Below are 26,295 nucleotides of genomic sequence, written 5' to 3'. Positions count from 1 at the left end.
GACTTGGGCAAAGATTTCCGGATGGAGTTCCCACTCCCCCGGATGCAATGTCTGACGACTCAGAAAATCCGCTTCCCAATTTTCCACTCCTGGGATGTGGATAGCAGACAGGTGGCAGGAGTGAGACTCCGCCCATAGAATGATTTTGGTCACTTCTTCCATCGCTAGGGAACTCCTTGTTCCCCCCTGATGGTTGATGTACGCAACAGTTGTCATGTTGTCTGATTGAAACCGTATGAACTTGGCCCTCGCTAGCTGAGGCCAAGCCTTGAGAGCATTGAATATCGCTCTCAGTTCCAGAATATTTATCGGTAGAAGAGATTCTTCCCGAGACCAAAGACCCTGAGCATTCAGGGATCCCCAGACCGCGCCCCAGCCCATCAGACTGGCGTCGGTCGTGACGATGACCCACTCCGGTCTGCGGAATGTCATCCCTTGTGACAGGTTGTCCAGGGACAGCCACCAACGGAGTGAGTCTCTGGTCCTCTGATTTACTTGTATCTTCGGAGACAAGTCTGTATAATCCCCATTCCACTGACTGAGCATGCACAGTTGTAATGGTCTTAGATGAATGCGCGCAAAAGGAACTATGTCCATTGCCGCTACCATCAAACCGATCACTTCCATGCACTGCGCTATGGAAGGAAGAGGAACGGAATGAAGTATCCGACAAGAGTCTAGAAGTTTTGTTTTTCTGGCCTCTGTCAGAAAAATCCTCATTTCTAAGGAGTCTATTATTGTTCCCAAGAAGGGAACCCTTGTTGACGGAGATAGAGAACTCTTTTCCACGTTCCCTTCCCATCCGTGAGATCTGAGAAAGGCCAGGACAATGTCCGTGTGAGCCTTTGCTTGAGGAAGGGACGACGCTTGAATCAGAATGTCGTCCAAGTAAGGTACTACTGCAATGCCCCTTGGTCTTAGCACCGCTAGAAGGGACCCTAGTACCTTTGTGAAAATCCTTGGAGCAGTGGCTAATCCGAAAGGAAGCGCCACGAACTGGTAATGCTTGTCCAGGAATGCGAACCTTAGGAACCGATGATGTTCCTTGTGGATAGGAATATGTAGATACGCATCCTTTAAATCCACCGTGGTCATGAATTGACCTTCCTGGATGGAAGGAAGAATTGTTCGAATGGTTTCCATTTTGAACGATGGAACCTTGAGAAACTTGTTTAAGATCTTGAGATCTAAGATTGGTCTGAACGTTCCCTCTTTTTTGGGAACTATGAACAGATTGGAGTAGAACCCCATCCCTTGTTCTCCTAATGGAACAGGATGAATCACTCCCATTTTTAACAGGTCTTCTACACAATGTAAGAATGCCTGTCTTTTTATGTGGTCTGAAGACAACTGAGACCTGTGGAACCTCCCCCTTGGGGGAAGCCCCTTGAATTCCAGAAGATAACCTTGGGAGACTATTTCTAGTGCCCAAGGATCCAGAACATCTCTTGCCCAAGCCTGAGCGAAGAGAGAGAGTCTGCCCCCCACCAGATCCGGTCCCGGATCGGGGGCCAACATTTCATGTTGTCTTGGTAGCAGTGGCAGGTTTCTTGGCCTGCTTACCCTTGTTCCAGCCTTGCATTGGTCTCCAAGCTGGCTTGGCTTGAGAAGTATTACCCTCTTGCTTAGAGGACGTAGCACTTTGGGCTGGTCCGTTTCTACGAAAGGGACGAAAATTAGGTTTATTTTTGGCCTTGAAAGACCGATCCTGAGGAAGGGCGTGGCCCTTGCCCCCAGTGATATCAGAGATAATCTCTTTCAAGTCAGGGCCAAACAGCGTTTTCCCCTTGAAAGGAATGTTAAGTAGCTTGTTCTTGGAAGACGCATCAGCTGACCAAGATTTCAACCAAAGCGCTCTGCGCGCCACAATAGCAAACCCAGAATTCTTAGCCGCTAACCTAGCCAATTGCAAAGTGGCGTCTAGGGTGAAAGAATTAGCCAATTTGAGAGCATTAATTCTGTCCATAATCTCCTCATAAGGAGGAGAATCACTATCGACCGCCTTTATCAGCTCATCGAACCAGAAACATGCGGCTGTAGCTACAGGTACAATGCATGAAATTGGTTGTAGAAGGTAACCCTGCTGAACAAACATCTTTTTAAGTAAACCTTCTAATTTTTTATCCATAGGATCTTTGAAAGCACAACTATCCTCTATGGGTATAGTGGTGCGTTTGTTTAAAGTGGAAACCGCTCCCTCGACCTTGGGGACTGTCTGCCATAAGTCCTTTCTGGGGTCGACCATAGGAAACAATTTTTTAAATATGGGGGGAGGGACGAAAGGAATACCGGGCCTTTCCCATTCTTTATTAACAATGTCCGCCACCCGCTTGGGTATAGGAAAAGCTTCTGGGAGCCCCGGGACCTCTAGGAACTTGTCCATTTTACATAGTTTCTCTGGGATGACCAACTTGTCACAATCATCCAGAGTGGATAATACCTCCTTGAGCAGAATGCGGAGATGTTCCAACTTAAATTTAAACGTAATCACATCAGGTTCAGCTTGTTGAGAAATGTTCCCTGAATCAGTAATTTCTCCCTCAGACAAAACCTCCCTGGCCCCATCAGACTGGGTTAGGGGCCCTTCAGAACCATTATTATCAGCGTCGTCATGCTCTTCAGTATCTAAAACAGAGCAGTCGCGCTTACGCTGATAAGTGTTCATTTTGGCTAAAATGTTTTTGACAGAATTATCCATTACAGCCGTTAATTGTTGCATAGTAAGGAGTATTGGCGCGCTAGATGTACTAGGGGACTCCTGAGTGGGCAAGACTCGTGTAGACGAAGGAGGGAATGATGCAGTACCATGCTTACTCCCCTCACTTGAGGAATCATCTTGGGCATCATTGTCATTGTCACATAAATCACATTTATTTAAATGAATGGGAATTCTGGCTTCCCCACATTCAGAACACAGTCTATCTGGTAGTTCAGACATGTTAAACAGGCATAAACTTGATAACAAAGTACAAAAAACGTTTTAAAATAAAACCGTTACTGTCACTTTAAATTTTAAACTGAACACACTTTATTACTGCAATTGCGAAAAAACATGAAGGAATTGTTCAAAATTCACCACAGTGTCTTAAAGCCCTAAAAGTATTGCACACCAAATTTGGAAGCTTTAACCCTTAAAATAACGGAACCGGAGCCGTTTTTAACTTTAACCCCTTTACAGTCCCTGGTATCTGCTTTGCTGAGACCCAACCAAGCCCAAAGGGGAATACGATACCAAATGACGCCTTCAGAAAGTCTTTTCTAAGTATCAGAGCTCCTCTCACATGCGACTGCATGTCATGCCTCTCAAAAACAAGTGCGCAACACCGGCGCGAAAATGAGGCTCTGTCTATGATTTGGGAAAGCCCCTAAAGAATAAGGTGTCTAAAACAGTGCCTGCCGATATTATTATATCAAAATACCCAGAATAAATGATTCCTCAAGGCTAAATATGTGTTAATAATGAATCGATTTAGCCCAGAAAAAGTCTACAGTCTTAATAAGCCCTTGTGAAGCCCTTATTTACGATCTTAATAAACATGGCTTACCGGATCCCATAGGGAAAATGACAGCTTCCAGCATTACATCGTCTTGTTAGAATGTGTCATACCTCAAGCAGCAAGAGACTGCTCACCGTTCCCCCAACTGAAGTTAATTGCTCTCAACAGTCCTGTGTGGAACAGCCATGGATTTTAGTGACGGTTGCTAAAATCATTTTCCTCATACAAACAGAAATCTTCATCTCTTTTCTGTTTCTGAGTAAATAGTACATACCAGCACTATTTCAAAATAACAAACTCTTGATTGAATAATAAAAACTACAGTTAAACACTAAAAAACTCTGAGCCATCTCCGTGGAGATGTTGCCTGTACAACGGCAAAGAGAATGACTGGGGTAGGCGGAGCCTAGGAGGGATCATGTGACCAGCTTTGCTGGGCTCTTTGCCATTTCCTGTTGGGGAAGAGAATATCCCACAAGTAAGGATGACGCCGTGGACCGGACACACCTATGTTGGAGAAATATTTGTCCATTTTACACAATTTCTCTGGAACTACAATAGGGTCACAATCATCCAGTCTCGCTAAAACCTCCCTGAGCAATAAACAGAGGTGTTCTAGCTTAAATTTAAATAACGTCATATCTGAATCTGTCTGAGGGAATATCCTTCCTGAATCAGAAATCTCTCCCTCAGATAGCAAATCCCTCATCCCTACCTCAGAACATTGTGAGGGAATATCGGATACAGCTACTAAAGTGTCAGAAGCCTCAGCATGTGTTCTTAACCCAGAGCTACTGCGCTTCCCTTGCAACCCTGGCAGTTTAGATAAAACCTCTGTGAGGGTAGTATTCATAACTGAGGCCATATCTTGCAAGGTGAAAGAATTAGACGCACTAGAAGTACTTGGCGTCGCTTGCGCGGGCGTTACTGGTTGTGACACTTGGGGAGAACTAGATGGCAAAACCTGATTTCCTTCTGTCTGAGAATCATCCAATGCCAAACTCTTATAAGTCAAAATATGCTGTTTGCAATTAATAGACATATCAGTACAAGTGGGACACATTCTAAGAGGGGGTTCCACAATGGCTTCTAAACAAATTGAGCAATGAGTTTCCTCAATGTCAGACATGTTTAACAGGCTAGTAATGAGACAAGCAAGCTTGGAAAACACATTATTTAATGGAAAAAAAACACAATTTGCAAAAACGGTACTGTTCCTTTAAGAGGAAAAAAACAGAATTTATGTTTACCTGATAAATTACTTTCTCCAACGGTGTGTCCGGTCCACGGCGTCATCCTTACTTGTGGGATATTCTCTTCCCCAACAGGAAATGGCAAAGAGCCCAGCAAAGCTGGTCACATGATCCCTCCTAGGCTCCGCCTTCCCCAGTCATTCGACCGACGTAAAGGAGGAATATTTGCATAGGAGAAATCATATGATACCGTGGTGACTGTAGTTAGAGAAATTAAATCATCAGACCTGATTAAAAAACCAGGGCGGGCCGTGGCCCGGACACACCGTTGGAGAAAGTAATTTATCAGGTAAACATAAATTCTGTTTTCTCCAACATAGGTGTGTCCGGTCCACGGCGTCATCCTTACTTGTGGGAACCAATACCAAAGCTTTAGGACACGGATGATGGGAGGGAGCAAATCAGGTCACCTAGATGGAAGGCACCACGGCTTGCAAAACCTGTCTCCCAAAAATAGCCTCAGAAGAAGCAAAAGTATCAAATTTGTAAAATTTGGTAAAAGTGTGCAGTGAAGACCAAGTCGCTGCCTTACATATCTGATCAACAGAAGCCTCGTTCTTGAAGGCCCATGTGGAAGCCACAGCCCTAGTGGAATGAGCTGTGATTCTTTCAGGAGGCTGCCGTCCGGCAGTCTCATAAGCCAATCTGATGATGCTTTTAAGCCAAAAAGAGAGAGAGGTAGAAGTTGCTTTTTGACCTCTCCTTTTACCAGAATAAACAACAAACAAGGAAGATGTTTGTCTGAAATCCTTTGTAGCATCTAAATAGAATTTTAGAGCACGAACTACATCCAAATTGTGCAACAAACGTTCCTTCTTTGAAACTGGATTCGGACACAAAGAAGGCACAACTATCTCCTGGTTAATATTTTTATTAGAAACAACTTTCGGAAGAAAACCAGGTTTAGTACGCAAAACCACCTTATCTGCATGGAACACCAGATAAGGAGGAGAACACTGCAGAGCAGATAACTCTGAAACTCTTCTAGCAGAAGAAATCCAAAAAACTCTGAGCCATCTCCGTGGAGATGTTGCCTGTGCAACGGCAAAGAGAATGACTGGGGAAGGCGGAGCCTAGGAGGGATCATGTGACCAGCTTTGCTGGGCTCTTTGCCATTTCCTGTTGGGGAAGAGAATATCCCACAAGTAAGGATGACGCCGTGGACCGGACACACCTATGTTGGAGAAAAGGCATACACAAACTGCAAAACAGGTTAAAATAGCTTAAAATTTTCTGAAATTTGAACAGTGTACCTACTAAGCTTTAGGAGGATTGCACCACAAGTAAATAAGCAATAAACCCCCAATTGACAAAACCAGATTGAAAAATGTCTAAAACCGGTTTAAACCCCTATTAGCACCTTGCCACAGCTCTCCCCCCAGTGATAGTGGGGATAACAGAATCCAATTGAGAACCAAATAAATGATTACCCTAATAAGATAGAGAGTAATCTAGATTTAGACACCATATCAGCATTCCAAGAATTAAGCCATAAAACTCTTCTAGATAGAATAGCTAAAGACATAGATTTGATATCAATCTTAATATCAAATATAGCCAATTAAATGATTAGCATGTTGAAGTAAAAGAATACTAGACAATTCAGGATCTGATAACTGCTGTGCTAGACTGTCCAAACAAAAAAAGTTGAAGCAGAAGCATTAGCCATAGAAATACCAGGCCTAAGAATATAGCCAGTATGTCAATATGCCTTCCTAAGATAAGATTTAATCTTCCTATTTAAAGGGATCCTTAAAAGAAGTACTATCTTCCATAGGAATAGTAGTACGTTTGGCAAGAGTAGAAATAGCACCATCCACTTTAGGGACTTTTTCCCAAAGCTCTATTATAATTGGACATAGGTAAAGGATACAATTTTTCAAACCTAGGAGGATTAAAAGAAGTACCAGGCTTAGACCATTCCTTAGAAATCATATTAGAGATAGCATCTGGAATAGGAAAAACTTCAGGAGTAACCTCAGAAGTCTTAAAAAGGAATAGCAAACGTCTGAATTCTGTTTTTATCAAGAGGACTAGATTCCTTAATACCCAAAGTAAACAATACTTCCTTTAACAAAGAACGAATATATTCAATCTTAAAAAGAAAAGTTGATTTATCAATTTCAGTCTCTGAAGTAGGATCCTCTGAGCCAGAGAAATCATCAGAAGATACTTCAGTATGCTGTTGATCAATACAAACTTCAGATTTATGAGAAGTTAGGAGAGACCTTTTACATTTATTGGAAGGCGGAAGAGCAGTCATAGCCTTCGCAATGGCTGCAGCAATATAATCTTTTATATCTACAGTAGATGTATTTGTACTTGGTTCCTACCGTAACATCAAAGGCAGGATCAGTTTGAGACATCTTGCAAAATGTAGAAACAAACATAGCCCTCTAAAAACAAATGAGAGCAAAGAGCAAAAGAGGGAGACTTAATTTTTTGGCACCAAGCATGACGCAAACACAGATGACGCAAATGCAGAAGAAAAAAAAAACAACAACAAATTTTGGCGCCAAAGTTAGCAAAGAAATGACACGACTCGTGTCATAAGAGGCGGGACTTTGCACAAAAAAAAAATTGGAGGGACCACAGTCGTCCAGAGTCACCAGAACCTCCCTTAGTAACAGGCAAAGGTGTTCAAGCTTAAATCTAAAGGACATCTGTCTGGGGTAAAGCACTACCTGAATCAGACAGCTCCCCTTCAGACAGAGCCTCCCTACCTCCTCCCTCAGAGCCCTGGGAGGGTACATCGGAGATTGCCATCAAAGAATCAGAATTCGTATGACCCACCTGGGTCTCTTTCCTACTACGTTTGCCTTGTAACACCTGCAACTTAGATAAGACTTCTGTAAGAGTAGAGGACATAACTGCAGCCATATCCTGCAGAGTAAATGACGCAGATGCCGTGGAAGAACATGGCGTTACTTGCGTGGGTGTTAAAGGCTGTGACGCTTTGGGAGAAAGTTGTGGCATACCCTGAGACTCATCAGTCTGAGGACCATCATTAGGCATATCGTTATTAAAGAAAATGTTCTCTCTACACTCTAATGCCCTGTTAATACATGGTGGACAAAGTGTAACTGGGGTGTGGCCCAGTGTTCCCTCTAAGGCCAGTTTTGTGTGCGGCCCAGCAGTAAAACAGTTAATTAGGTAACCACACCTAGCAATTAGAAAGCACTGCACAATGCAGATGGCAATGTATGGTACTTTTGTTAACTGTTTTACTGCTGGGCTGCACACAAAACTGTCCTTAGAGGGAACACTGGTTCCACAATGGCATTCAAACAAATAAGACATGTAGTTTGCTCAAGATCATCCATTTTGATAACTTGAACAGAAAAAAGCAAGCTTGGTCAGAAATACTGAAATAATGAAAAAGTGAAGAAAAAAAATCTTACTTTATTTCAGCTGCCTGAAGAATTTTCTACCAAAGACTGCTTCAGAAAAAGCAAATACAGCAAAATGGTAAAATTTAGTAAATGTATGCAAAGACCACCAAGTTGCTGCTTTGCAAATCTGATTAACTGAAGCTTCATTCTTAAAAGCCCAAAGTGGAGACTGATCTAGTAGAATGAGCTGTGATTCTCAGAGGCGGGGCCTGAACCGACTCCAAATAAGCCTTATGAATCAAAAGCTTTAACCAAGATGCCAAAGAAATAGCAGAAGTTTTCTGACCTTTCCTAGAACCAGAGAAAACAAAATAGACTAAAAAAGTATTCCTGAAATCTTTAGTGGCTTCAATATAATATTTCAAAGCTCTTACAAAATCCAAAGAATGCAAAGATCTTTCAAGAGCATTCTTGGGATTAGGACACAAGGAAGGAACAGCAATTTCCCTACTAATGTAGTTAGAATTCACAACCTTAGGAAGAAATTTAAACGAAGTCTGCAAAACAGCCTTATCCTGATGGAAAATCAGAAAAAGACTCACAAGAGAGCAGACAATTCGGAAACTCGTCTAGCAGAAGAGATAGCCAAAAGGAACAACACTTTCCAAGAAAGTAGTTTAATATCCAAAGAATGCATAGGCTCAAAAGGAGGAGCCTGCAAAGTCTTCAAAACCAAATTCAGACTCCAAAGAGAAGAGATTGATTTAATAACAGGCTTGATACAAACCAAAGCCTGAACAAAACAGTGAATATTATTAGAAAGTTTAGCAATCTTTCAATGAAATAAAACAGAAAGAGCAGAGATTTGTCCCTTCAAAGTACTTGCAGACAAACCTATATCCAAACCATCCTGAAGAAACCAACATTGTAGGAATTCTAAAATGCCAGGAGAATTTATGAGAAGAACACCATGAAATATAGGTCTTCCAAACTCTATAATAACTCTTCCTTGAAACAGACTTATGAGCCTGTACCATAGTATTAATCACTGAGTCAGAGAAACGTGTATGACTAAGAACTAAGCGTTCAATTTCCATACCTTCAAATTTAACAATAGGAGATCCTGATGGAAAAAAAACATAATTTATGTAAGAACTTACCTGATAAATTCATTTCTTTCATATTAGCAAGAGTCCATGAGCTAGTGACGTATGGGATATACATTCCTACCAGGAGGGGCAAAGTTTCCCAAACCTCAAAATGCCTATAAATACACCCCTCACCACACCCACAAATCAGTTTAACGAATAGCCAAGAAGTGGGGTGATAAGAAAAAAAGTGCGAAAGCATATAAAATAAGGAATTGGAATAATTGTGCTTTATACAAAAAAATCATAACCACCACAAAAAGGGTGGGCCTCATGGACTCTTGCTAATATGAAAGAAATGAATTTATCAGGTAAGTTCTTACATAAATTATGTTTTCTTTCATGTAATTAGCAAGAGTCCATGAGCTAGTGACGTATGGGATAATGACTACCCAAGATGTGGATCTTTCCACGCAAGAGTCACTAGAGAGGGAGGGATAAAATAAAGACAGCCAATTCCTGCTGAAAATAATCCACACCCAAAATAAAGTTTAATGAAAACATAAGCAGAAGATTCAAACTGAAACCGCTGCCTGAAGTACTTTTCTACCAAAAACTGCTTCAGAAGAAGAAAACACATCAAAATGGTAGAATTTAGTAAAAGTATGCAAAGAGGACCAAGTTGCTGCTTTGCAAATCTGATCAACCGAAGCTTCATTCCTAAACGCCCAGGAAGTAGAAACTGACCTAGTAGAATGAGCTGTAATCCTTTGAGGCGGAGTTTTACCCGACTCAACATAGGCATGATGAATTAAAGATTTCAACCAAGATGCCAAAGAAATGGCAGAAGCTTTCTGGCCTTTTCTAGAACCGGAAAAGATAACAAATAGACTAGAAGTCTTTCGAAAAGACTTAGTAGCTTCAACATAATATTTCAAAGCTCTAACAACATCCAAAGAATGCAACGATTTCTCCTTAGAATTCTTAGGATTAGGACATAATGAAGGAACCACAATTTCTCTACTAATGTTGTTGGAATTCACAACCTTAGGTAAAAATTCAAAAGAAGTTCGCAGCACCGCCTTATCCTGATGAAAAATCAGAAAAGGAGACTCACAAGAAAGAGCAGATAATTCAGAGACTCTTCTGGCAGAAGAGATGGCCAAAAGAAACAAAAAACTTTCCAAGAAAGTAATTTAATGTCCAATGAATGCATGGGTTCAAAAGGAGGAGCTTGAAGAGCCCCCAGAACCAAATTCAAACTCCAAGGAGGAGAAATTGACTTAATGACAGGTTTTATACGAACCAAAGCTTGTACAAAACAATGAATATCAGGAAGATTAGCAATCTTTCTGTGAAAAAGAACAGAAAGAGCAGAGATTTGTCCTTTCAAGGAACTTGCGGACAAACCTTTATCTAAACCATCCTGAAGAAACTGTAAAATTCTCGGTATTCTAAAAGAATGCCAAGAAAAATGATGAGAAAGACACCAATAAATATAAGTCTTCCAGACTCTATAATATATCTCTCTAGATACAGATTTACGAGCCTGTAACAAAGTATTAATCACAGAGTCAGAGAAACCTCTTTGACCAAGAATCAAGCGTTCAATCTCCATACCTTTAAATTTAAGGATTTGAGATCCTGATGGAAAAAAGGACCTTGCGACAGAAGGTCTGGTCTTAACGGAAGAGTCCACGGTTGGCAAGAGGCCATCCGGACAAGATCCGCATACCAAAACCTGTGAGGCCATGCCGGAGCTACCAGCAGAACAAACGAGCATTCCTTCAGAATCTTGGAGATTACTCTTGGAAGAAGAACTAGAGGCGGAAAGATATAGGCAGGATGATACTTCCAAGGAAGTGATAATGCATCCACTGCCTCCGCCTGAGGATCCCGGGATCTGGACAGATACCTGGGAAGTTTCTTGTTTAGATGAGACGCCATCAGATCTATTTCTGGAAGTTCCCACATTTGAACAATCTGAAGAAATACCTCTGGGTGAAGAGACCATTCGCCCGGATGCAACGTTTGGCGACTGAGATAATCCGCTTCCCAATTGTCTATACCTGGGATATGAACCGCAGAGATTAGACAGGAGCTGGATTCCGCCCAAACCAGAATTCGAGATACTTCTTTCATAGCCAGAGGACTGTGAGTCCCTCCTTGATGATTGATGTATGCCACAGTTGTGACATTGTCTGTCTGAAAACAAATGAACGATTCTCTCTTCAGAAGAGGCCAAGACTGAAGAGCTCTGAAAATTGCACGGAGTTCCAAAATATTGATCGGTAATCTCACCTCCTGAGATTCCCAAACTCCTTGTGCCGTCAGAGATCCCCACACAGCTCCCCAACCTGTAAGACTTGCATCTGTTGAAATTACAGTCCAGGTCGGAAGAACAAAAGAAGCCCCCTGAATTAAACAATGGTGATCTGTCCACCACGTCAGAGTGTCGTACAATCGGTTTTAAAGATATTAATTGAGATATCTTTGTGTAATCCCTGCACCATTGATTCAGCATACAGAGCTGAAGAGGTCGCATGTGAAAACGAGCAAAGGGGATCGTGTCCGATGCAGCAGTCATAAGACCTAGAATTTCCATGCATAAGGCTACCGAAGGGAATGATTGTGACTGAAGGTTTCGACAAGCTGAAATCAATTTTAGACGTCTCTTGTCTGTCAAAGACAGAGTCATGGACACTGAATCTATCTGGAAACCCAGAAAGGTTACCCTTGTCTGAGGAATCAATGAACTTTTCGGTAAATTGATCCTCCAACCAAAATTGATCTCAGCCTGTCGAATCCTTCAGACGTCTCTTGTCCGTTAATGACAGAGTCATGGACACTGAATCTATCTGGAAACCTAAAAAGGTTACCCTTGTCTGAGGAATCAATGAACTTTTCGGTAAATTGATCCTCCAACCATGATCTCGAAGAAACAACACAAGTCGATTCGTATGAGATTCTGCTAAATGTAAAGACTGAGCAAGTACCAAGATATCGTCCAAATAAGTAAATACCACAATACCCTGTTCTCGGATTACAGACAGAAGGGCACCGAGAACCTTTGTAAAAATTCTTGGGGCTGTAGCTAGGCCAAACGGCAGAGCCACAAACTGGTAATGCTTGTCCAGGAAAGAGAATCTCAGGAACTGATAGTGATCTGGATGAATCGGAATATGTAGATATGCATCCTGTAAATCTATCGTGGACATATAATGCCCTTGCTGAACAAAAGGCAAGATAGTCCTTACAGTTACCATTTTGAATGTTGGTATCCTTACATAACGATTCAATATTTTTAGATCCAGAACTGGTCTGAAGGAATTCTCCTTCTTTGGTACAATGAAGAGATTCGAATAAAACCCCAGCCCCTGTTCCAGAACTGGAACTGGCATAATTACTCCAGCCAACTCTAGATCTGAAACACATTTCAGAAATGCTTGAGCTTTCACTGGATTTACTGGGACACGGGAAAGAAAAAATCTCTTCGCAGGAGGTCTTATCTTGAAACCAATTCTGTACCCTTCTGAAACAAAGTTCTGAATCCAAAGATTGTGAACAGAATTGATCCAAATTTCTTTGAAAAAAAACGTAATCTGCCCCCTACCAGCTGAGCTGGAATGAGGGCCGCACCTTCATGTGGACTTAGAAGCTGGCTTTGCTTTTCTAGAAGGCTTGGATTTATTCCAGACTGGAGATGGTTTCCAAACTGAAACTGCTCCTGAGGAAGAAGGGTCAGGCTTTTGTTCTTTGTTGAAACGAAAGGAACGAAAACGATTATTAGCCCTGTTTTTACCCTTAGATTTTTTATCCTGTGGTAAAAAAGTTCCTTTCCCACCAGTAACAGTTGAGATAATAGAATCCAACTGAGAACCAAATAATTTGTTACCCTGGAAAGAAATGGAAAGTAGAGTCGATTTAGAAGACATATCAGCATTCCAAGTTTTAAGCCATAAAGCTCTTCTAGCTAAAATAGCTAGAGACATAAACCTGACATCAACTCTGATAATATAAAAAATGGCATCACAGATAAAATTATTAGCATGTTGCAGAAGAATAATAATATTTTGAGAATCATGATCTGTTACTTGTTGCGCTAAAGTTTCCAACCAAAAAGTTGAAGCTGCAGCAACATCAGCCAATGATATAGCAGGTCTAAGAAGATTACCTGAACATAGATAAGCTTTTCTTAGAAAGGATTCAATTTTCCTATCTAAAGGATCCTTAAACGAAGTACCATCTGACGTAGGAATAGTAGTACGTTTAGCAAGGGTAGAAATAGCCCCATCAACTTTAGGGATTTTGTCCCAAAATTCTAATCTATCAGACGGCACAGGATATAATTGCTTAAAACGTTTAGAAGGAGTAAATGAATTACCCAAATTATTCCATTCTCTGGAAATTACTTCAGAAATAGCACCAGGAACAGGAAAAACTTCTGGAAACACCACAGGAGATTTAAAGACCTTATCTAAACGTTTAGATTTAGTATCAAGAGGACCAGAATCCTCAATTTCTAAAGCAATTAGTACTTTAAGTAACGAACGAATAAATTCCATTTTAAATAAATATGAAGATTTATCAGCATCAACCTCTGAGACAGAATCCTCTGAACCAGAAGAGTCATAAGAATCAGAATGATGATGTTCATTTAAAAATTCATCTGTATAAAGAGAAGTTTTAAAAGATTTTTTATGTTTACTAGAAGGAGGAATAACAGACATAGCCTTCTTAATGGATTCAGAAACAAAATCTCTTATGTTATCAGGAACACTCTGAACATTAGATGTTGATGGAACTGCAACAGGTAATGGTACATTACTAAAGGAAATATTATCTGCATTAACAAGTTTGTCATGACAATTAGTACAAACAGCTGGAGGAACAGCTACCAAAAGTTTACAGCAGATACACTTAGCTTTGGTAGTTCCAGCACCAGACAGCGATTTTCCTGAAGTATCTTCTGACTCAGATGCAACGTGAGACATCTTGCAATATGTAAGAGAAAAAAACAACATATAAAGCAAAATTGATAAAATTCCTTAAAGGACAGTTTCAGGAATGGGAAAAAATGCCAAGGAACAAGCTTCTAGCAACCAGAAGCAATGAAAAATGAGACTTAAATAATGTGTAGACAAAAGCGACGCCCATATTTTTTTAGCGCCAAATAAGACGCCCACATTATTTGGCGCCAAAAATGACGCCACATCCGAAACGCCGACATTTTTGGCGCAAAAGAACGTCAAAAAATGACGCAACTTCCGGCGACACGTATGACGCCGGAAACAGAAAAGATTTTTTGCGCCAAGAATGACGCAATAAAATGAAGCATTTTCAGCCCCCGCGAGCCTAACAGCCCACAGGGAAAGAGTCAAATTTTTAAGGTAAAAAAATGATTAATTCAAATGCATTATCCCAAATATGAAACTGACTGTCTGAAAATAAGGAATGTTGAACATCCTGAGTCAAGGCAAATAAATGTTTGAATACATATATTTAGAACTTTATAAAAAAGTGCCCAACCATAGCTTAGAGTGTCACAGAAAATAAGACTTACTTACCCCAGGACACTCATCTACATGTTTGTAGAAAGCCAAACCAGTACTGAAACGAAAATCAGCAGAGGTAATGGTATATAGAGGAGTATATCGTCGATCTGAAAAGGGAGGTAAGAGATGAATCTCTACGACCGATAACAGAGAACCTATGAAATAGACCCCGTAGAAGGAGATCATTGCATTCAAAAAGGCAATACTCTCCTCACATCCCTCTGACATTCACTGCACGCTGAGAGGAAAACCGGGCTCCAACCTGCTGCGGAGCGCATATCAACGTAGAATCTAGCACAAACTTACTTCACCACCTCCATAGGAGGCAAAGTTTGTAAAACTGATTTGTGGGTGTGGTGAGGGGTGTATTTATAGGCATTTTGAGGTTTGGGAAACTTTGCCCCTCCTGGTAGGAATGTATATCCCATACGTCACTAGCTCATGGACTCTTGCTAATTACATGAAAGAAACAGCCCTTGAGACAGAAGCTCTGATCTTAGAGGAAGTGGCCAAGGCTGGCAACTGGACATCAGAACTAGATCCACATCCAAAACTTGCAAGGCCACGCTGGTGCTATCAGAAACACATACAATTGTTCCATAATGATCTTGGAGATCACTTTTGGAAGAAGAACTAGAGGCGGAAAGATACAAGCAGGTTGGTAAAACCAAGGAACTGCTAAAGCATCCACCATCTCCGCATGAGGATCCCTGGACCTGGACAGGTACCTGGGAAGTTTCTTGTTTAAATGAGAAGCCATCAGATCTATATCCAGAAGACCCCACATCTTTACAATCTGACAAAATACATCTGGATGGAGAGACCACTCCCCCGGATGTAAGGTCTGATGGCTGAGATAATCCGCTTCCCAATTGTCTACACCTGGGCTATTCACCGCAGAAATTAGACTAGAGCTGGATTCTGCCCAAGAAAGTATACAAGATACTTCTTTCATAGCTAGGGGACTGCGAGTCCCACCCTGATGATTGACATATGCCACAGTTGTCCGTCTGAAAACAAATGAATGGTTCTCTCTTTAACAGAGGCCAAACCTGAAGAGCCCTGAAAATAGCATGGAGTTCTAAAATATTGATTGGTAACCTCGCCTCTTGAGGTTTCCAAACCCCTTGTGCTGTCAGAGATCCCCAGACAGCTCCCCAACCTAAAAGACTTGCATCTGTTGTGATCACAGTCCAGGTAGGACGAACAAAAAAAGAGGCCCCCTGAATTAAACGAGGATGGTCTAACCACCAAGTCAGAGAGAGTTGAATGTTGGGATTTAAGTACTTCAATTGTGATATCCGAGTATAATCCCTGCACCATTGATTCAGCATACAAAGCTGTAGAGGTATCATGTGAAAAAGGGGATCGCGTCCTATGCTGCAGTCATGAGATCCAAGACTTCCATGTACATAGCCACTGAAGGGAATGATCGAGACTGAAGGTTTTGACAAGCTGAAACCAATTTAAAATTTGTCTCTTGTCTGTTAAGGACAGTCATGGACACTGAATCTATCTGGAAACCTAAAAAGGTGACCCTTGTCTGAGGAATCAAGGAACTATTTGGTAAATTGATCCTCCAACCATGTCTTTGAAGAAACACTAGTTGATTCGTGTGAGATTTGGCTAAATGTAAAGACTGAGCTAGTACCAAGATATCGTCCCAATAAGGAAACACCGCAATACCCTGTTCTCTGATTACAGATAGAAGGGCACCGAGAACTTTCGAAAAGATCCTTGGAGCTGTTGCTAGGTGAAATGAAAGACAAATTGGTAATGCTTGTCTAGAAAAGAGAATCTCAGAAACCGATAGTGGTCTGGATGAATCGGAATGTGAAGATATGCATCCTGTAAGTCTATCGTGGACATGTAATGACCTTGCTGAACAGAAGGCAAAATAGTCCTCAGTCACCATCTTGAAATTTGGGACTCTTACAAAACTATTCAAAACCTTCAGATCCAGAATTGGCCTGAAGGAATTTTCTTTCTTTGGGACAATGAATAGATTTGAATAAAACCCCAGACCCTGTTCCTGAAAACTGAACCGGTATTATTACCCCTGAAAGCTCTAGATCTGAAACACACTTCAGAAAAGCCTGAGCCTTCACTGGATTTGCTGGAACGTGATAGTGATAGAGAGATAATCTCACAGGAGGTCTTACTCCGAATCCTATTCGATACCCTTGAGAGACAATACTCTGAATCCACTGATTTTGAACAGAATCTGCCCAAATGTATTGGAATAATATCAATCTGCCCCCCACCAGCTGAACTGGATCAAGGGCCAGAACCTTCATGCAGACTTGGGGGCTGGCTTTGGTTTCTTAAAAATGCTTGGATTTATTCCAACTTGAAGGTTTCCAATTGGAACCAATTTAGGGGAAGGATTGGTTTTCTGTTCCTTATGTCGAAAGAATGAAAACGATTAGAAGCTTTAGATTTACCCTTAGATCTTTTATCCTGAGCCAAAAAACCTCTATTCCCTCCAGTGATAGTTGAAATAATTGAATCCAACTGAGAACCAAATAAATTGTTACCGTTGAAAGAAAGATGGTAATCTAGACTTGGATACCATGTCAGCATTCCAATATTTGAGCCATAAAGCTCGTCTAGCTAAAATAGCTAGAGACACAGATTTAACATCTATTTTGTTATCAAAATAGCATCACAGATAAAATGATTAACATGTTGAAGCAAAGGAACAATAATAGCGCAACAGGAAACAGATCCTGTTTTGTCTAAGCTATTCAACCAAAAGGTTGACGCAGCTGCAACATCAGGCCTGAGAAGATAGCCAGAATATAAATAAGCTTTCCTGAGATAAGATTCAATTTTCCCCTCTAAAGGATCTTTAAAAGAAGTACGTTTGGCAAGAGTAGAAAAGAAAAATGTATGCTTACCTGATAAATTTGTTTCTTTTTAGACACAATGAGTCCACGGATCATTTTCATTACTTATGGGATATTCACCTCCTGGTCAGCAGGAGGAGGCAAAGAGCACCACAGCAGAGCTGTTAAATAGCTCCTCCCCTCCCTCCCACTCCAGCCATTCGACCGAAGTTAGGAAGAGAAAGGAGAAGCCAAGGTGCAGAGGTGTCTGAAGTTTACAAAAAATAACAACCTGTCTTAAAAGAACAGGGTGGGCCGTGGACTCATCGTGTCTAAAAAGAAACAAATTTATCAGGTAAGCATAAATTTTCTTTTTTTAAAGACAAAAGTTAAAGAAAACGGCAGCACCACCTTAATATGCAGTAAATCCTCTTTATTCTTTATGTAGGAGCAGGTACAAAATGACTACGTTTCGGGTCACATACCCTTAGTCATGTCAATTACAACTGTGTATTACAACAACCTTAAATACCTTAACCAGGTGAACTGGCTCCTCCCCTTTAACTATTACTTATATTTTTCATTCTGGTTCAATCCAGCTCCCCCTATTGGCATAGGAGTGAAACTTCAACACAAAATAAAACAAAACAAAATACACACATACAGATATGTAGCAGGTTGGCCTATCAAAAAAAATTGTTTTTCTGAGGAAAAAATATATACATATTTTTTTATATTACATGAAAATACCCAAGTCAAAATGTCTGTTCATTCCTTTTGGTTTTAAAGCATCTAGGGTATAAATCCAGAATAATTATTTTCTTTTAACAGCAGTTCCCCTGTCACCTCCTCTCCTTTGTTGTGCTGGATTACATTGTATTTTGCTTTTTTTTTAAAGACAGGATGAGTCCACGGATCATCTTCCTTACTAATGGGATACAATACCCAAGCTAGAGTACACAGATGATACGGAAGGGACAAGACAGGGAAACTAAACGGAAGGCACCACTGCTTGAAGAACCTTTCTCCCAAAAGCGGCCTCAGCCGAGGCAAAAGTAGCAAATTTATAGAATTTTGAAAAAGTGTAGAGATGACCAAGTTGCAGCCTTGCAAATCTGTTCAACAAAAGCTTCATTTTTGAATGCCCATGAGGAAGCAACAGCCCTAGTGGAATGAGCAATAACCCTATCAGGAGGCTGCTGTCCAGCAGTCTCATATGCAAAACGGATGATACTCTTCAGCCAAAAAGAAAGGTAGCCATAGCTTTCTGACCCTTACGTTTTCCAGAGAAGAATACAAACAAAGAAGAAAGTCCTTAGAAGTTTTATTTTTATATATATTTTTATCTAAGTACTAAGGATACCTGCACACATCAAACCAAGATTGCACTCTGAAAGCAATCAAGTAGGAGACCCAAAAGATAAACAATGAGATGTGGCGCTATAAACAGCTCGGTAAAAACTAAGAATAAAAATTAATCAATAAAACATAGGATATTACCTATTGATATATAAATAATGAAACAGAAAAAAACTGAGTAAAATTCATATAATCATAGCAACACTAGGGAACGATACTTTACTAGGTAATTAACCCCTTAACGACACGCGTCGTACAGGGTACGTCTTGCACAAACTGGTCTTTAAAGACCAGCGACGTACCCTGTACGACGTTGGGGTTGAAAGCGGCTGGAAGCGATCCTGATCGCTTCCAGCCGCTTTCCGGTTATTGTAGTGATGCCTCGATATCGAGGCATCACTGCAATAACATTTTTCCCCATCCGATGCAGAGAGAGCCACTCTGTGGCCCTCTCTGCACCGGACATCGATGCCGCGATCGTTGGTGGGTGGGAGCAGACGTGGGAGGCAGGTGGGCGGCGATCGATGGCTTACCGGTGGGCGGGATCGTGGGCGGGATTGCTGGGGGGCGCGCACGGACGCGCGCGTGCACAGGGGAGGCGGGCGGGCGCGTGCACGGGGAGGGAGCGGGTGGGAACCGTTACACTATGGAACAGTGGTTTCTATTTAGAGGGAGAGAGGGGGGATAAATATGTTAATCGAAGGGATCTGGGAGGGGGTGGGGGTTTAGTCTTGGGGGGGGGAAGCTACACTACAGAAAAGTGGGGAAAAAATAAAAAATACACATTTTTTTTGTAAACTGGGTACTGGCAGACAGCTGCCAGTACCCAAGATGGCTCCCAATAATGTAGAAGGGGAGGGTTAGAGAGCTGTTTTGGGGGGGATCAGGGAGGTTTGGGGCTAAGAGGGATCCTACACAGCAGCATATGTAAATATGCTCCAAAAAAAGAAGGGAAAAAAAAAAAGATACCTTTTATTTTAGTACTGGCAGACTTTCTGCCAGTACTTAAGATGGCGGGGACAATTGTGGGGTGGGGGAGGGAAGAGAGCTGTTTGGGAGGGATCAGTGGGTCTGATGTGTCAGGTGGGAGGCTGATCTCTACACTAAAGCTAAAATTAACCCTGCAAGCTCCCTACAAGATCCCTAATTAACCCCTTCACTGCTAGCCATAATACACGTGTGATGTGCAACGGGAATTAGCAGCCTTCTAATTACCAAAAAGCATTGCCAAAGCCATATATGTCTGCTATTTCTGAACAAAGGGGATACCAGAGAAGCATTTACAACCATTTGTGCCATAATTGCACAAGCTGTTTGTAAATAATTTCAGTGAGAAACCTAAAATTGCGAAAAAAATTACGTTTTTTTTTAATTTGATCGCATTTGGCGGTGAAATGGTGGCATTAAATTTACCAAAATGGGCCTAGATCAATACTTTGGGTTGTCTACTACACTACACTAAAGCTAAAATTAACTCTACAAGCTCCCTACATGCTCCCTAATTAACCCCTTCACTGCTGGGCATAAAACACGTGTGGCGCGCAGTGGCATTTAGCAGCCTTCTAATTACCAAAAAGCAACGCCAAAGCCATATAAGTCTGCTATTTCTGAACAAAGGGGATCCCAGAGAAGCACTTACAACCATTTATGCCATAATTGCACAAGTTGTTTGTAAATAATTTCTGTGAGAAACCTAAAGTTTGTGAAAAAGTGAACATTTATTTTTATTTGATCGCATTTGGCGGTGAAATGGTGGCATGAAATATACCAAAATGGGCCTAGATCAATACTTTGGGATGTCTTCTAAAAAAAATATATATACATGTCAAGGGATATTTAGGTATTCCTGACAGATATCAGGGTTCCAATGTAACTAGCGCTCATTTTGAAAAAAAGTGGTTTTGAAATAGCAAAGTGCTACTTGTATTTATGGCCCTATAACTTGCAAAAAAAGCAAAGAATATGTAAACATTGGGTATTTCTAAACTCAGGACAAATTTTAGAAACTATTTAGCATGGTTGTTTTTTGGTGGTTGTAGATGTGTAACAGATTTTGGGGGTCAAAGTTAGAAAAAGTGTGTTTTTTTCCATTTTTTCCTCATATTTTATAATATTTTTAATAGTAAATTATAAGATATGATGAAAAACAGAATTTATGTTTACCTGATAAATTACTTTCTCCAACGGTGTGTCCGGTCCACGGCGTCATCCTTACTTGTGGGATATTCTCCTCCCCAACAGGAAATGGCAAAGAGCCCAGCAAAGCTGGTCACATGATCCCTCCTAGGCTCCGCCTACCCCAGTCATTCGACCGACGTTAAGGAGGAATATTTGCATAGGAGAAACCATATGTTACCGTGGTGACTGTAGTTAAAGAAAATAAATTATCAGACCTGATTAAAAAAACCAGGGCGGGCCGTGGACCGGACACACCGTTGGAGAAAGTAATTTATCAGGTAAACATAAATTCTGTTTTCTCCAACATAGGTGTGTCCGGTCCACGGCGTCATCCTTACTTGTGGGAACCAATACCAAAGCTTTAGGACACGGATGAAGGGAGGGAGCAAATCAGGTCACCTAAATGGAAGGCACCACGGCTTGCAAAACCTTTCTCCCAAAAATAGCCTCAGAAGAAGCAAAAGTATCAAATTTGTAAAATTTAGAAAAAGTGTGCAGTGAAGACCAAGTCACTGCCTTACATATCTGATCAACAGAAGCCTCGTTCTTGAAGGCCCATGTGGAAGCCACAGCCCTAGTGGAGTGAGCTGTGATTCTTTCAGGAGGCTGCCGTCCGGCAGTCTCATAAGCCAATCGGATAATGCTTTTAATCCAGAAGGAGAGAGAGGTAGAAGTTGCTTTTTGACCTCTCCGTTTACCAGAATAAACAACAAACAAAGACAAAGTTTGTCTGAAAACCTTAGTAGCTGCTAAGTAAAATTTGAGAGCACGAACTACATCCAAGTTGTGCAACAAACGTTCCTTCTTTGAAACTGGATTAGGACACAAAGAAGGCACAACTATCTCCTGGTTAATGTTTTTGTTAGAAACAACTTTTGGAAGAAAACCAGGTTTAGTACGCAAAACCACCTTATCTGCATGGAACACCAGATAAGGAGAAGAACACTGCAGAGCAGATAATTCTGAAACTCTTCTAGCAGAAGAAATTGCAACCAAAAACAAAACTTTCCAAGATAATAACTTAATATCAACGGAATGTAAGGGTTCAAACGGAACCCCCTAAAGAACTGAAAGAACTAGGTTGAGACTCCAAGGAGGAGTCAAAATTTTGTAAACAGGCTTGATTCTAACCAGAGCCTGAACAAAGGCTAGAACATCTGGCACAGCTGCCAGCTTATTGTGAAGTAACACAGACAAGGCAGAAATCTGTCCCATCAAGGAACTTGCAGATAATCCTTTTTCCAATCCTTCTCGAAGGAAGGATAGACTCTTAGGAATCTTAACCTTGTCCCAAGGGAATCCTGCAGATTCACACCAACAGATATACCAAATTATGTGGTAATTTTTCTGGTTACAGGCTTTCAGGCCTGAACAAGAGTATTAATAACAGAATCTGAGAACCCTCGCTTTGATAAGATCAAGCGTTCAATCTCCAAGCAGTCAGCTGGAGTGGGTCGAACGGACCTAGAACAAGAAGGTCTCGTCTCAAAGGTAGCTTCCATGGTGGAGCCGATGACATATTCACCAGATCTGCATACCAAGTCCTGCGTGGCCACGCAGGAGCTATCAAAATCACCGACGCCCTCTCCTGATTGATCCTGGCTACCAGCCTGGGGATGAGAGGAAACGGCGGGAACCCATAAGCTAGTTTGAAGGTCCAAGGTGCTACTAGTGCATCCACTAGAGCCGCCTTGGGATCCCTGGATCTGTACCCGTAGTAAGGAACTCTGAAGTTCTGACGAGAGGCCATCAGATCCATGTCTGGAATGCCCCACGGTTGAGTGACTTGGGCAAAGATTTCCGGATGGAGTTCCCACTCCCCCGGATGCAATGTCTGACGACTCAGAAAATCCGCTTCCCAATTTTCCACTCCTGGGATGTGGATAGCAGACAGGTGGCAGGAGTGAGACTCCGCCCATAGAATGATTTTGGTCACTTCTTCCATCGCTAGGGAACTCCTTGTTCCCCCCTGATGGTTGATGTATGAACTTGGCCCTCGCTAGCTGAGGCCAAGCTTTGAGAGCATTGAATATCGCTCTCAGTTCCAGAATATTTATCGGTAGAAGAGATTCTACCCGAGACCAAAGACCCTGAGCTTTCAGGGATCCCCAGACCGCGCCCCAGCCCATCAGACTGGCGTCGGTCGTGACAAGGACCCACTCTGGTCTGCGGAAGGTCATCCCTTGTGACAGGTTGTCCAGGGACAGCCACCAACGGAATGAGTCTCTGGTCCTCTGATTTACTTGTATCTTCGGAGACAAGTCTGAATAGTCCCCATTCCACTGACTGAGCATGAACAGTTGTAATGGTCTTAGATGAATGCGCACAAAAGGAACTATGTCCATTGCCGCAACCATCAAACCTATCACTTCCATGCACTGCGCTATGGAAGGAAGAGGAACGGAATGAAGTATCCGACAAGAGTCTAGAAGTTTTGTTTTTCTGGCTTCTGTCAGAAAAATCCTCATTTCTAAGGAGTCTATTATAGTTCCCAAGAAGGGAACCCTCGTTGACGGAGATAGAGAACTCTTTTCCACGTTCACTTTCCATCCGTGAGATCTGAGAAAGGCCAGGACAATGTCCGTGTGAGCCTTTACTTGAGGAAGGGACGACGCTAGAATCAGAATGTCGTCCAAGTAAGGTACTACAGCAATGCCCCTTGGTCTTAGCACCGCCAGAAGGGACCCTAGTACCTATGAGAAAATCCTAGGAGCAGTGGCTAATCCGAAAGAAAACGCCACGAACTGGAAATGCTTGTCCAGGAATTCAAACCTTAGGAACCGATGATGTTCCTTGTGGATAGGAATATGTAGATACGCATCCTTGAAATCCACCTTGGTCATGAATTGACCTTCCTGGATGAAAGGAAGGAGTGTTCGAATGGTTTCCATCTTGAACGATGGAACCTTGAGAAACTTGTTCAAGATCTTGAGATCTAAGATTGGTCTGAACGTTCCCTCTTTTTTGGGAACTATGAACAGATTGGAGTAGGACCCCATCCCTTGTTCTCCTAATGGAACAGGATGAATCACTCCCATTTTTAGCAGGTCTTCTACCCAATGTAAGAATGCCTGTCTTCTTATGTGATCTGAAGACAACTGAGACCTGTGGAACCTCCCCCTTGGAGGAAGCCCCTTGAACTCCAGAGAATAACCTTGGGAGACTATTTCTAGCGCCCAAGGATCCAGAACATCTCTTGCCCCAGCCTGAGCGAAGAGAGAGAGTCTGCCCCCCACCAGATCCGGTCCCGGATCGGGGGCCCGCATTTCATGCTGTCTTGGTAGCAGTGGCAGGTTTCCTGGCCTGCTCTCTTTTGTTCCAGCCTTGCATAGGTCTCCAGGCTGGATTGGCTTGAGAAGTATTACCTTCCTGCTTAAAGGACATAGCCCTTGGGGCTGATCCGTTTCTGCGAAAGGGACGAAACTTAGGTTTATTTTTGGTCTTGAAAAGATCTATCCTGAGGAAGGGCGTGGCCCTTGCCCCCAGTGATATCAGAGAAAATCTCTTTCAAGTCAGGGCCAAAGAGTGTTTTCCCCTTGAAAGGAATGTCAAGCAATTTGTTCTTGGAAGACGCATCCGCTGCCCAAGATTTTAACCAAAGCGCTCTGCGCCACAATAGCAAACCCAGAATTTTTTCGCCGCTAACCTAGCCTATTGCAAGGTGGCGTCTAGGGTGAAAGAATTAGCCAATTTAAGAGCACGAATTCTGTCCATAATCTCCTCATAAGAAGAAGAATTACTAATAATCGCCTTTCCTAGCTCATCAAACTAGAAACACGCGGCTGCAGTGACAGGGACAATGCATGCAATTGGTTGTAGAAGGGAACCTTGCTGAACAAACATCTTTAGCAGACCTTCTAATTTTTTATCCATAGGATCTTGGAAAGCACAACTATCTTCTATGGGTATAGTGGCGCGCTTGTGTAGAGTAGAAACCGCCCCCTCGACCTTGGGGACTGTCTGCCATCAGTCCTTTCTGGGGTCGACTATAGGAAAACAATTTTATAAATATGGGGGGAGGTACTAAAGGTATACCGGGCCTGTCCCATTCTTTACTAACAATGTACGCCACCCGCTTGGATATAGGAAAAGCTTCGGGGGGCCCCGGGGCCTCTAAGAACTTTTCCATTTTACATAGTGGTTCTGGAATGACCAGATAATCACAATCATCCAAATTGGATAACACCTCCTTAAGCAGAGCGCGGAGATGTTCCAACTTAAATTTAAAAGTAATCACATCAGGTTCAGCTTATTGAGAAATGTTTCCTGAATCTGAAATTTCTCCCTCAGACAAAACCTCCCTGGCCCCCTCAGACTGGTGTAGGGGCCCTTCAGAAACCATATCATCAGCGTTCTCATGCTCTACAGAATTTTCTAAAACAGAGCAGTCGCGCTTTCACTGATAAGTGGGCATATTGGCTAAAATGTTTTTGATAGAATTATCCATTACAGCCGTTAAATGTTGCATAGTAAGGAGTATTGGCGCACTAGATGTACTAGGGGCCTCCTGTATGGGCAAGACTGGTGTAGACGAAGGAGGGGATGATGCAGTACCATGCTTACTCCCCTCACTTGAGGAATCATCTTGGGCATCATTTTTACTAAAATTTTTTATGACATAAAATACATATAGTTAAATGAGAAGGAACCTTGGTTTCCCCACAGTCAGAACACAATCTATCTGGTAGTTCAGACATTGTAAACAGGCATAAACTTGATAACAAAGCACAAAAAACGTTTTAAAATAAAACAGTTACTGTCACTTTAAATTTTAAACTAAACACACTTTATTACTGCAATTGCGAAAAAGTATGAAGGAATTGTTCAAAATTCACCAAAATTTCACCACAGTGTCTTAAAGCCTTAAAAGTATTGCACACCAAATTTGGAAGCTTTAACCCTTAAAATAACGGAACCGGAGCCGTTTTTATATTTAACCCCTTTACAGTCCCTGGAATCTGCTTTGCTGAGACCCAACCAAGCCCAAAGGGGAATACGATACCAAATGATGCCTTCAGAAAGACTTTTCTGTGTATCAGAGCTCCACACACATGCAGCTGCATGCCATGCTGTCCTCAAAAACAAGTGCGCCATACCGGCGCGAAAATGAGGCTCTGACTATGATTAGGGAAAGCCCCTAAAGAATAAGGTGTCAAAAACAGTGCCTGCCGATATAATCATATCAAAATACCCAGAATAAATGAT

The 26,295-nt window shown here is 41.8% G+C and overlaps 1 protein-coding gene across 1 annotated transcript in view; it reads right to left on the bottom strand.

The window, feature by feature from the left end:
- The window catches only part of PAN2 (poly(A) specific ribonuclease subunit PAN2), a 616,232-nt gene that overhangs the window by 366,964 nt on the left and 222,973 nt on the right, over positions 1–26,295 (bottom strand). Inside the window, 2 exon segments of the mRNA XM_053705507.1 lie at positions 3,139–3,188; positions 17,017–17,027. Coding sequence (XP_053561482.1) covers positions 3,139–3,188; positions 17,017–17,027 — 61 coding nt within the window.

This window comes from Bombina bombina, chromosome 3, assembly GCF_027579735.1.
Source record: "Bombina bombina isolate aBomBom1 chromosome 3, aBomBom1.pri, whole genome shotgun sequence".
NCBI classification, from domain to species: domain Eukaryota; kingdom Metazoa; phylum Chordata; class Amphibia; order Anura; family Bombinatoridae; genus Bombina; species Bombina bombina.
This window is presented reverse-complemented; position numbering and strand designations above follow the sequence as displayed.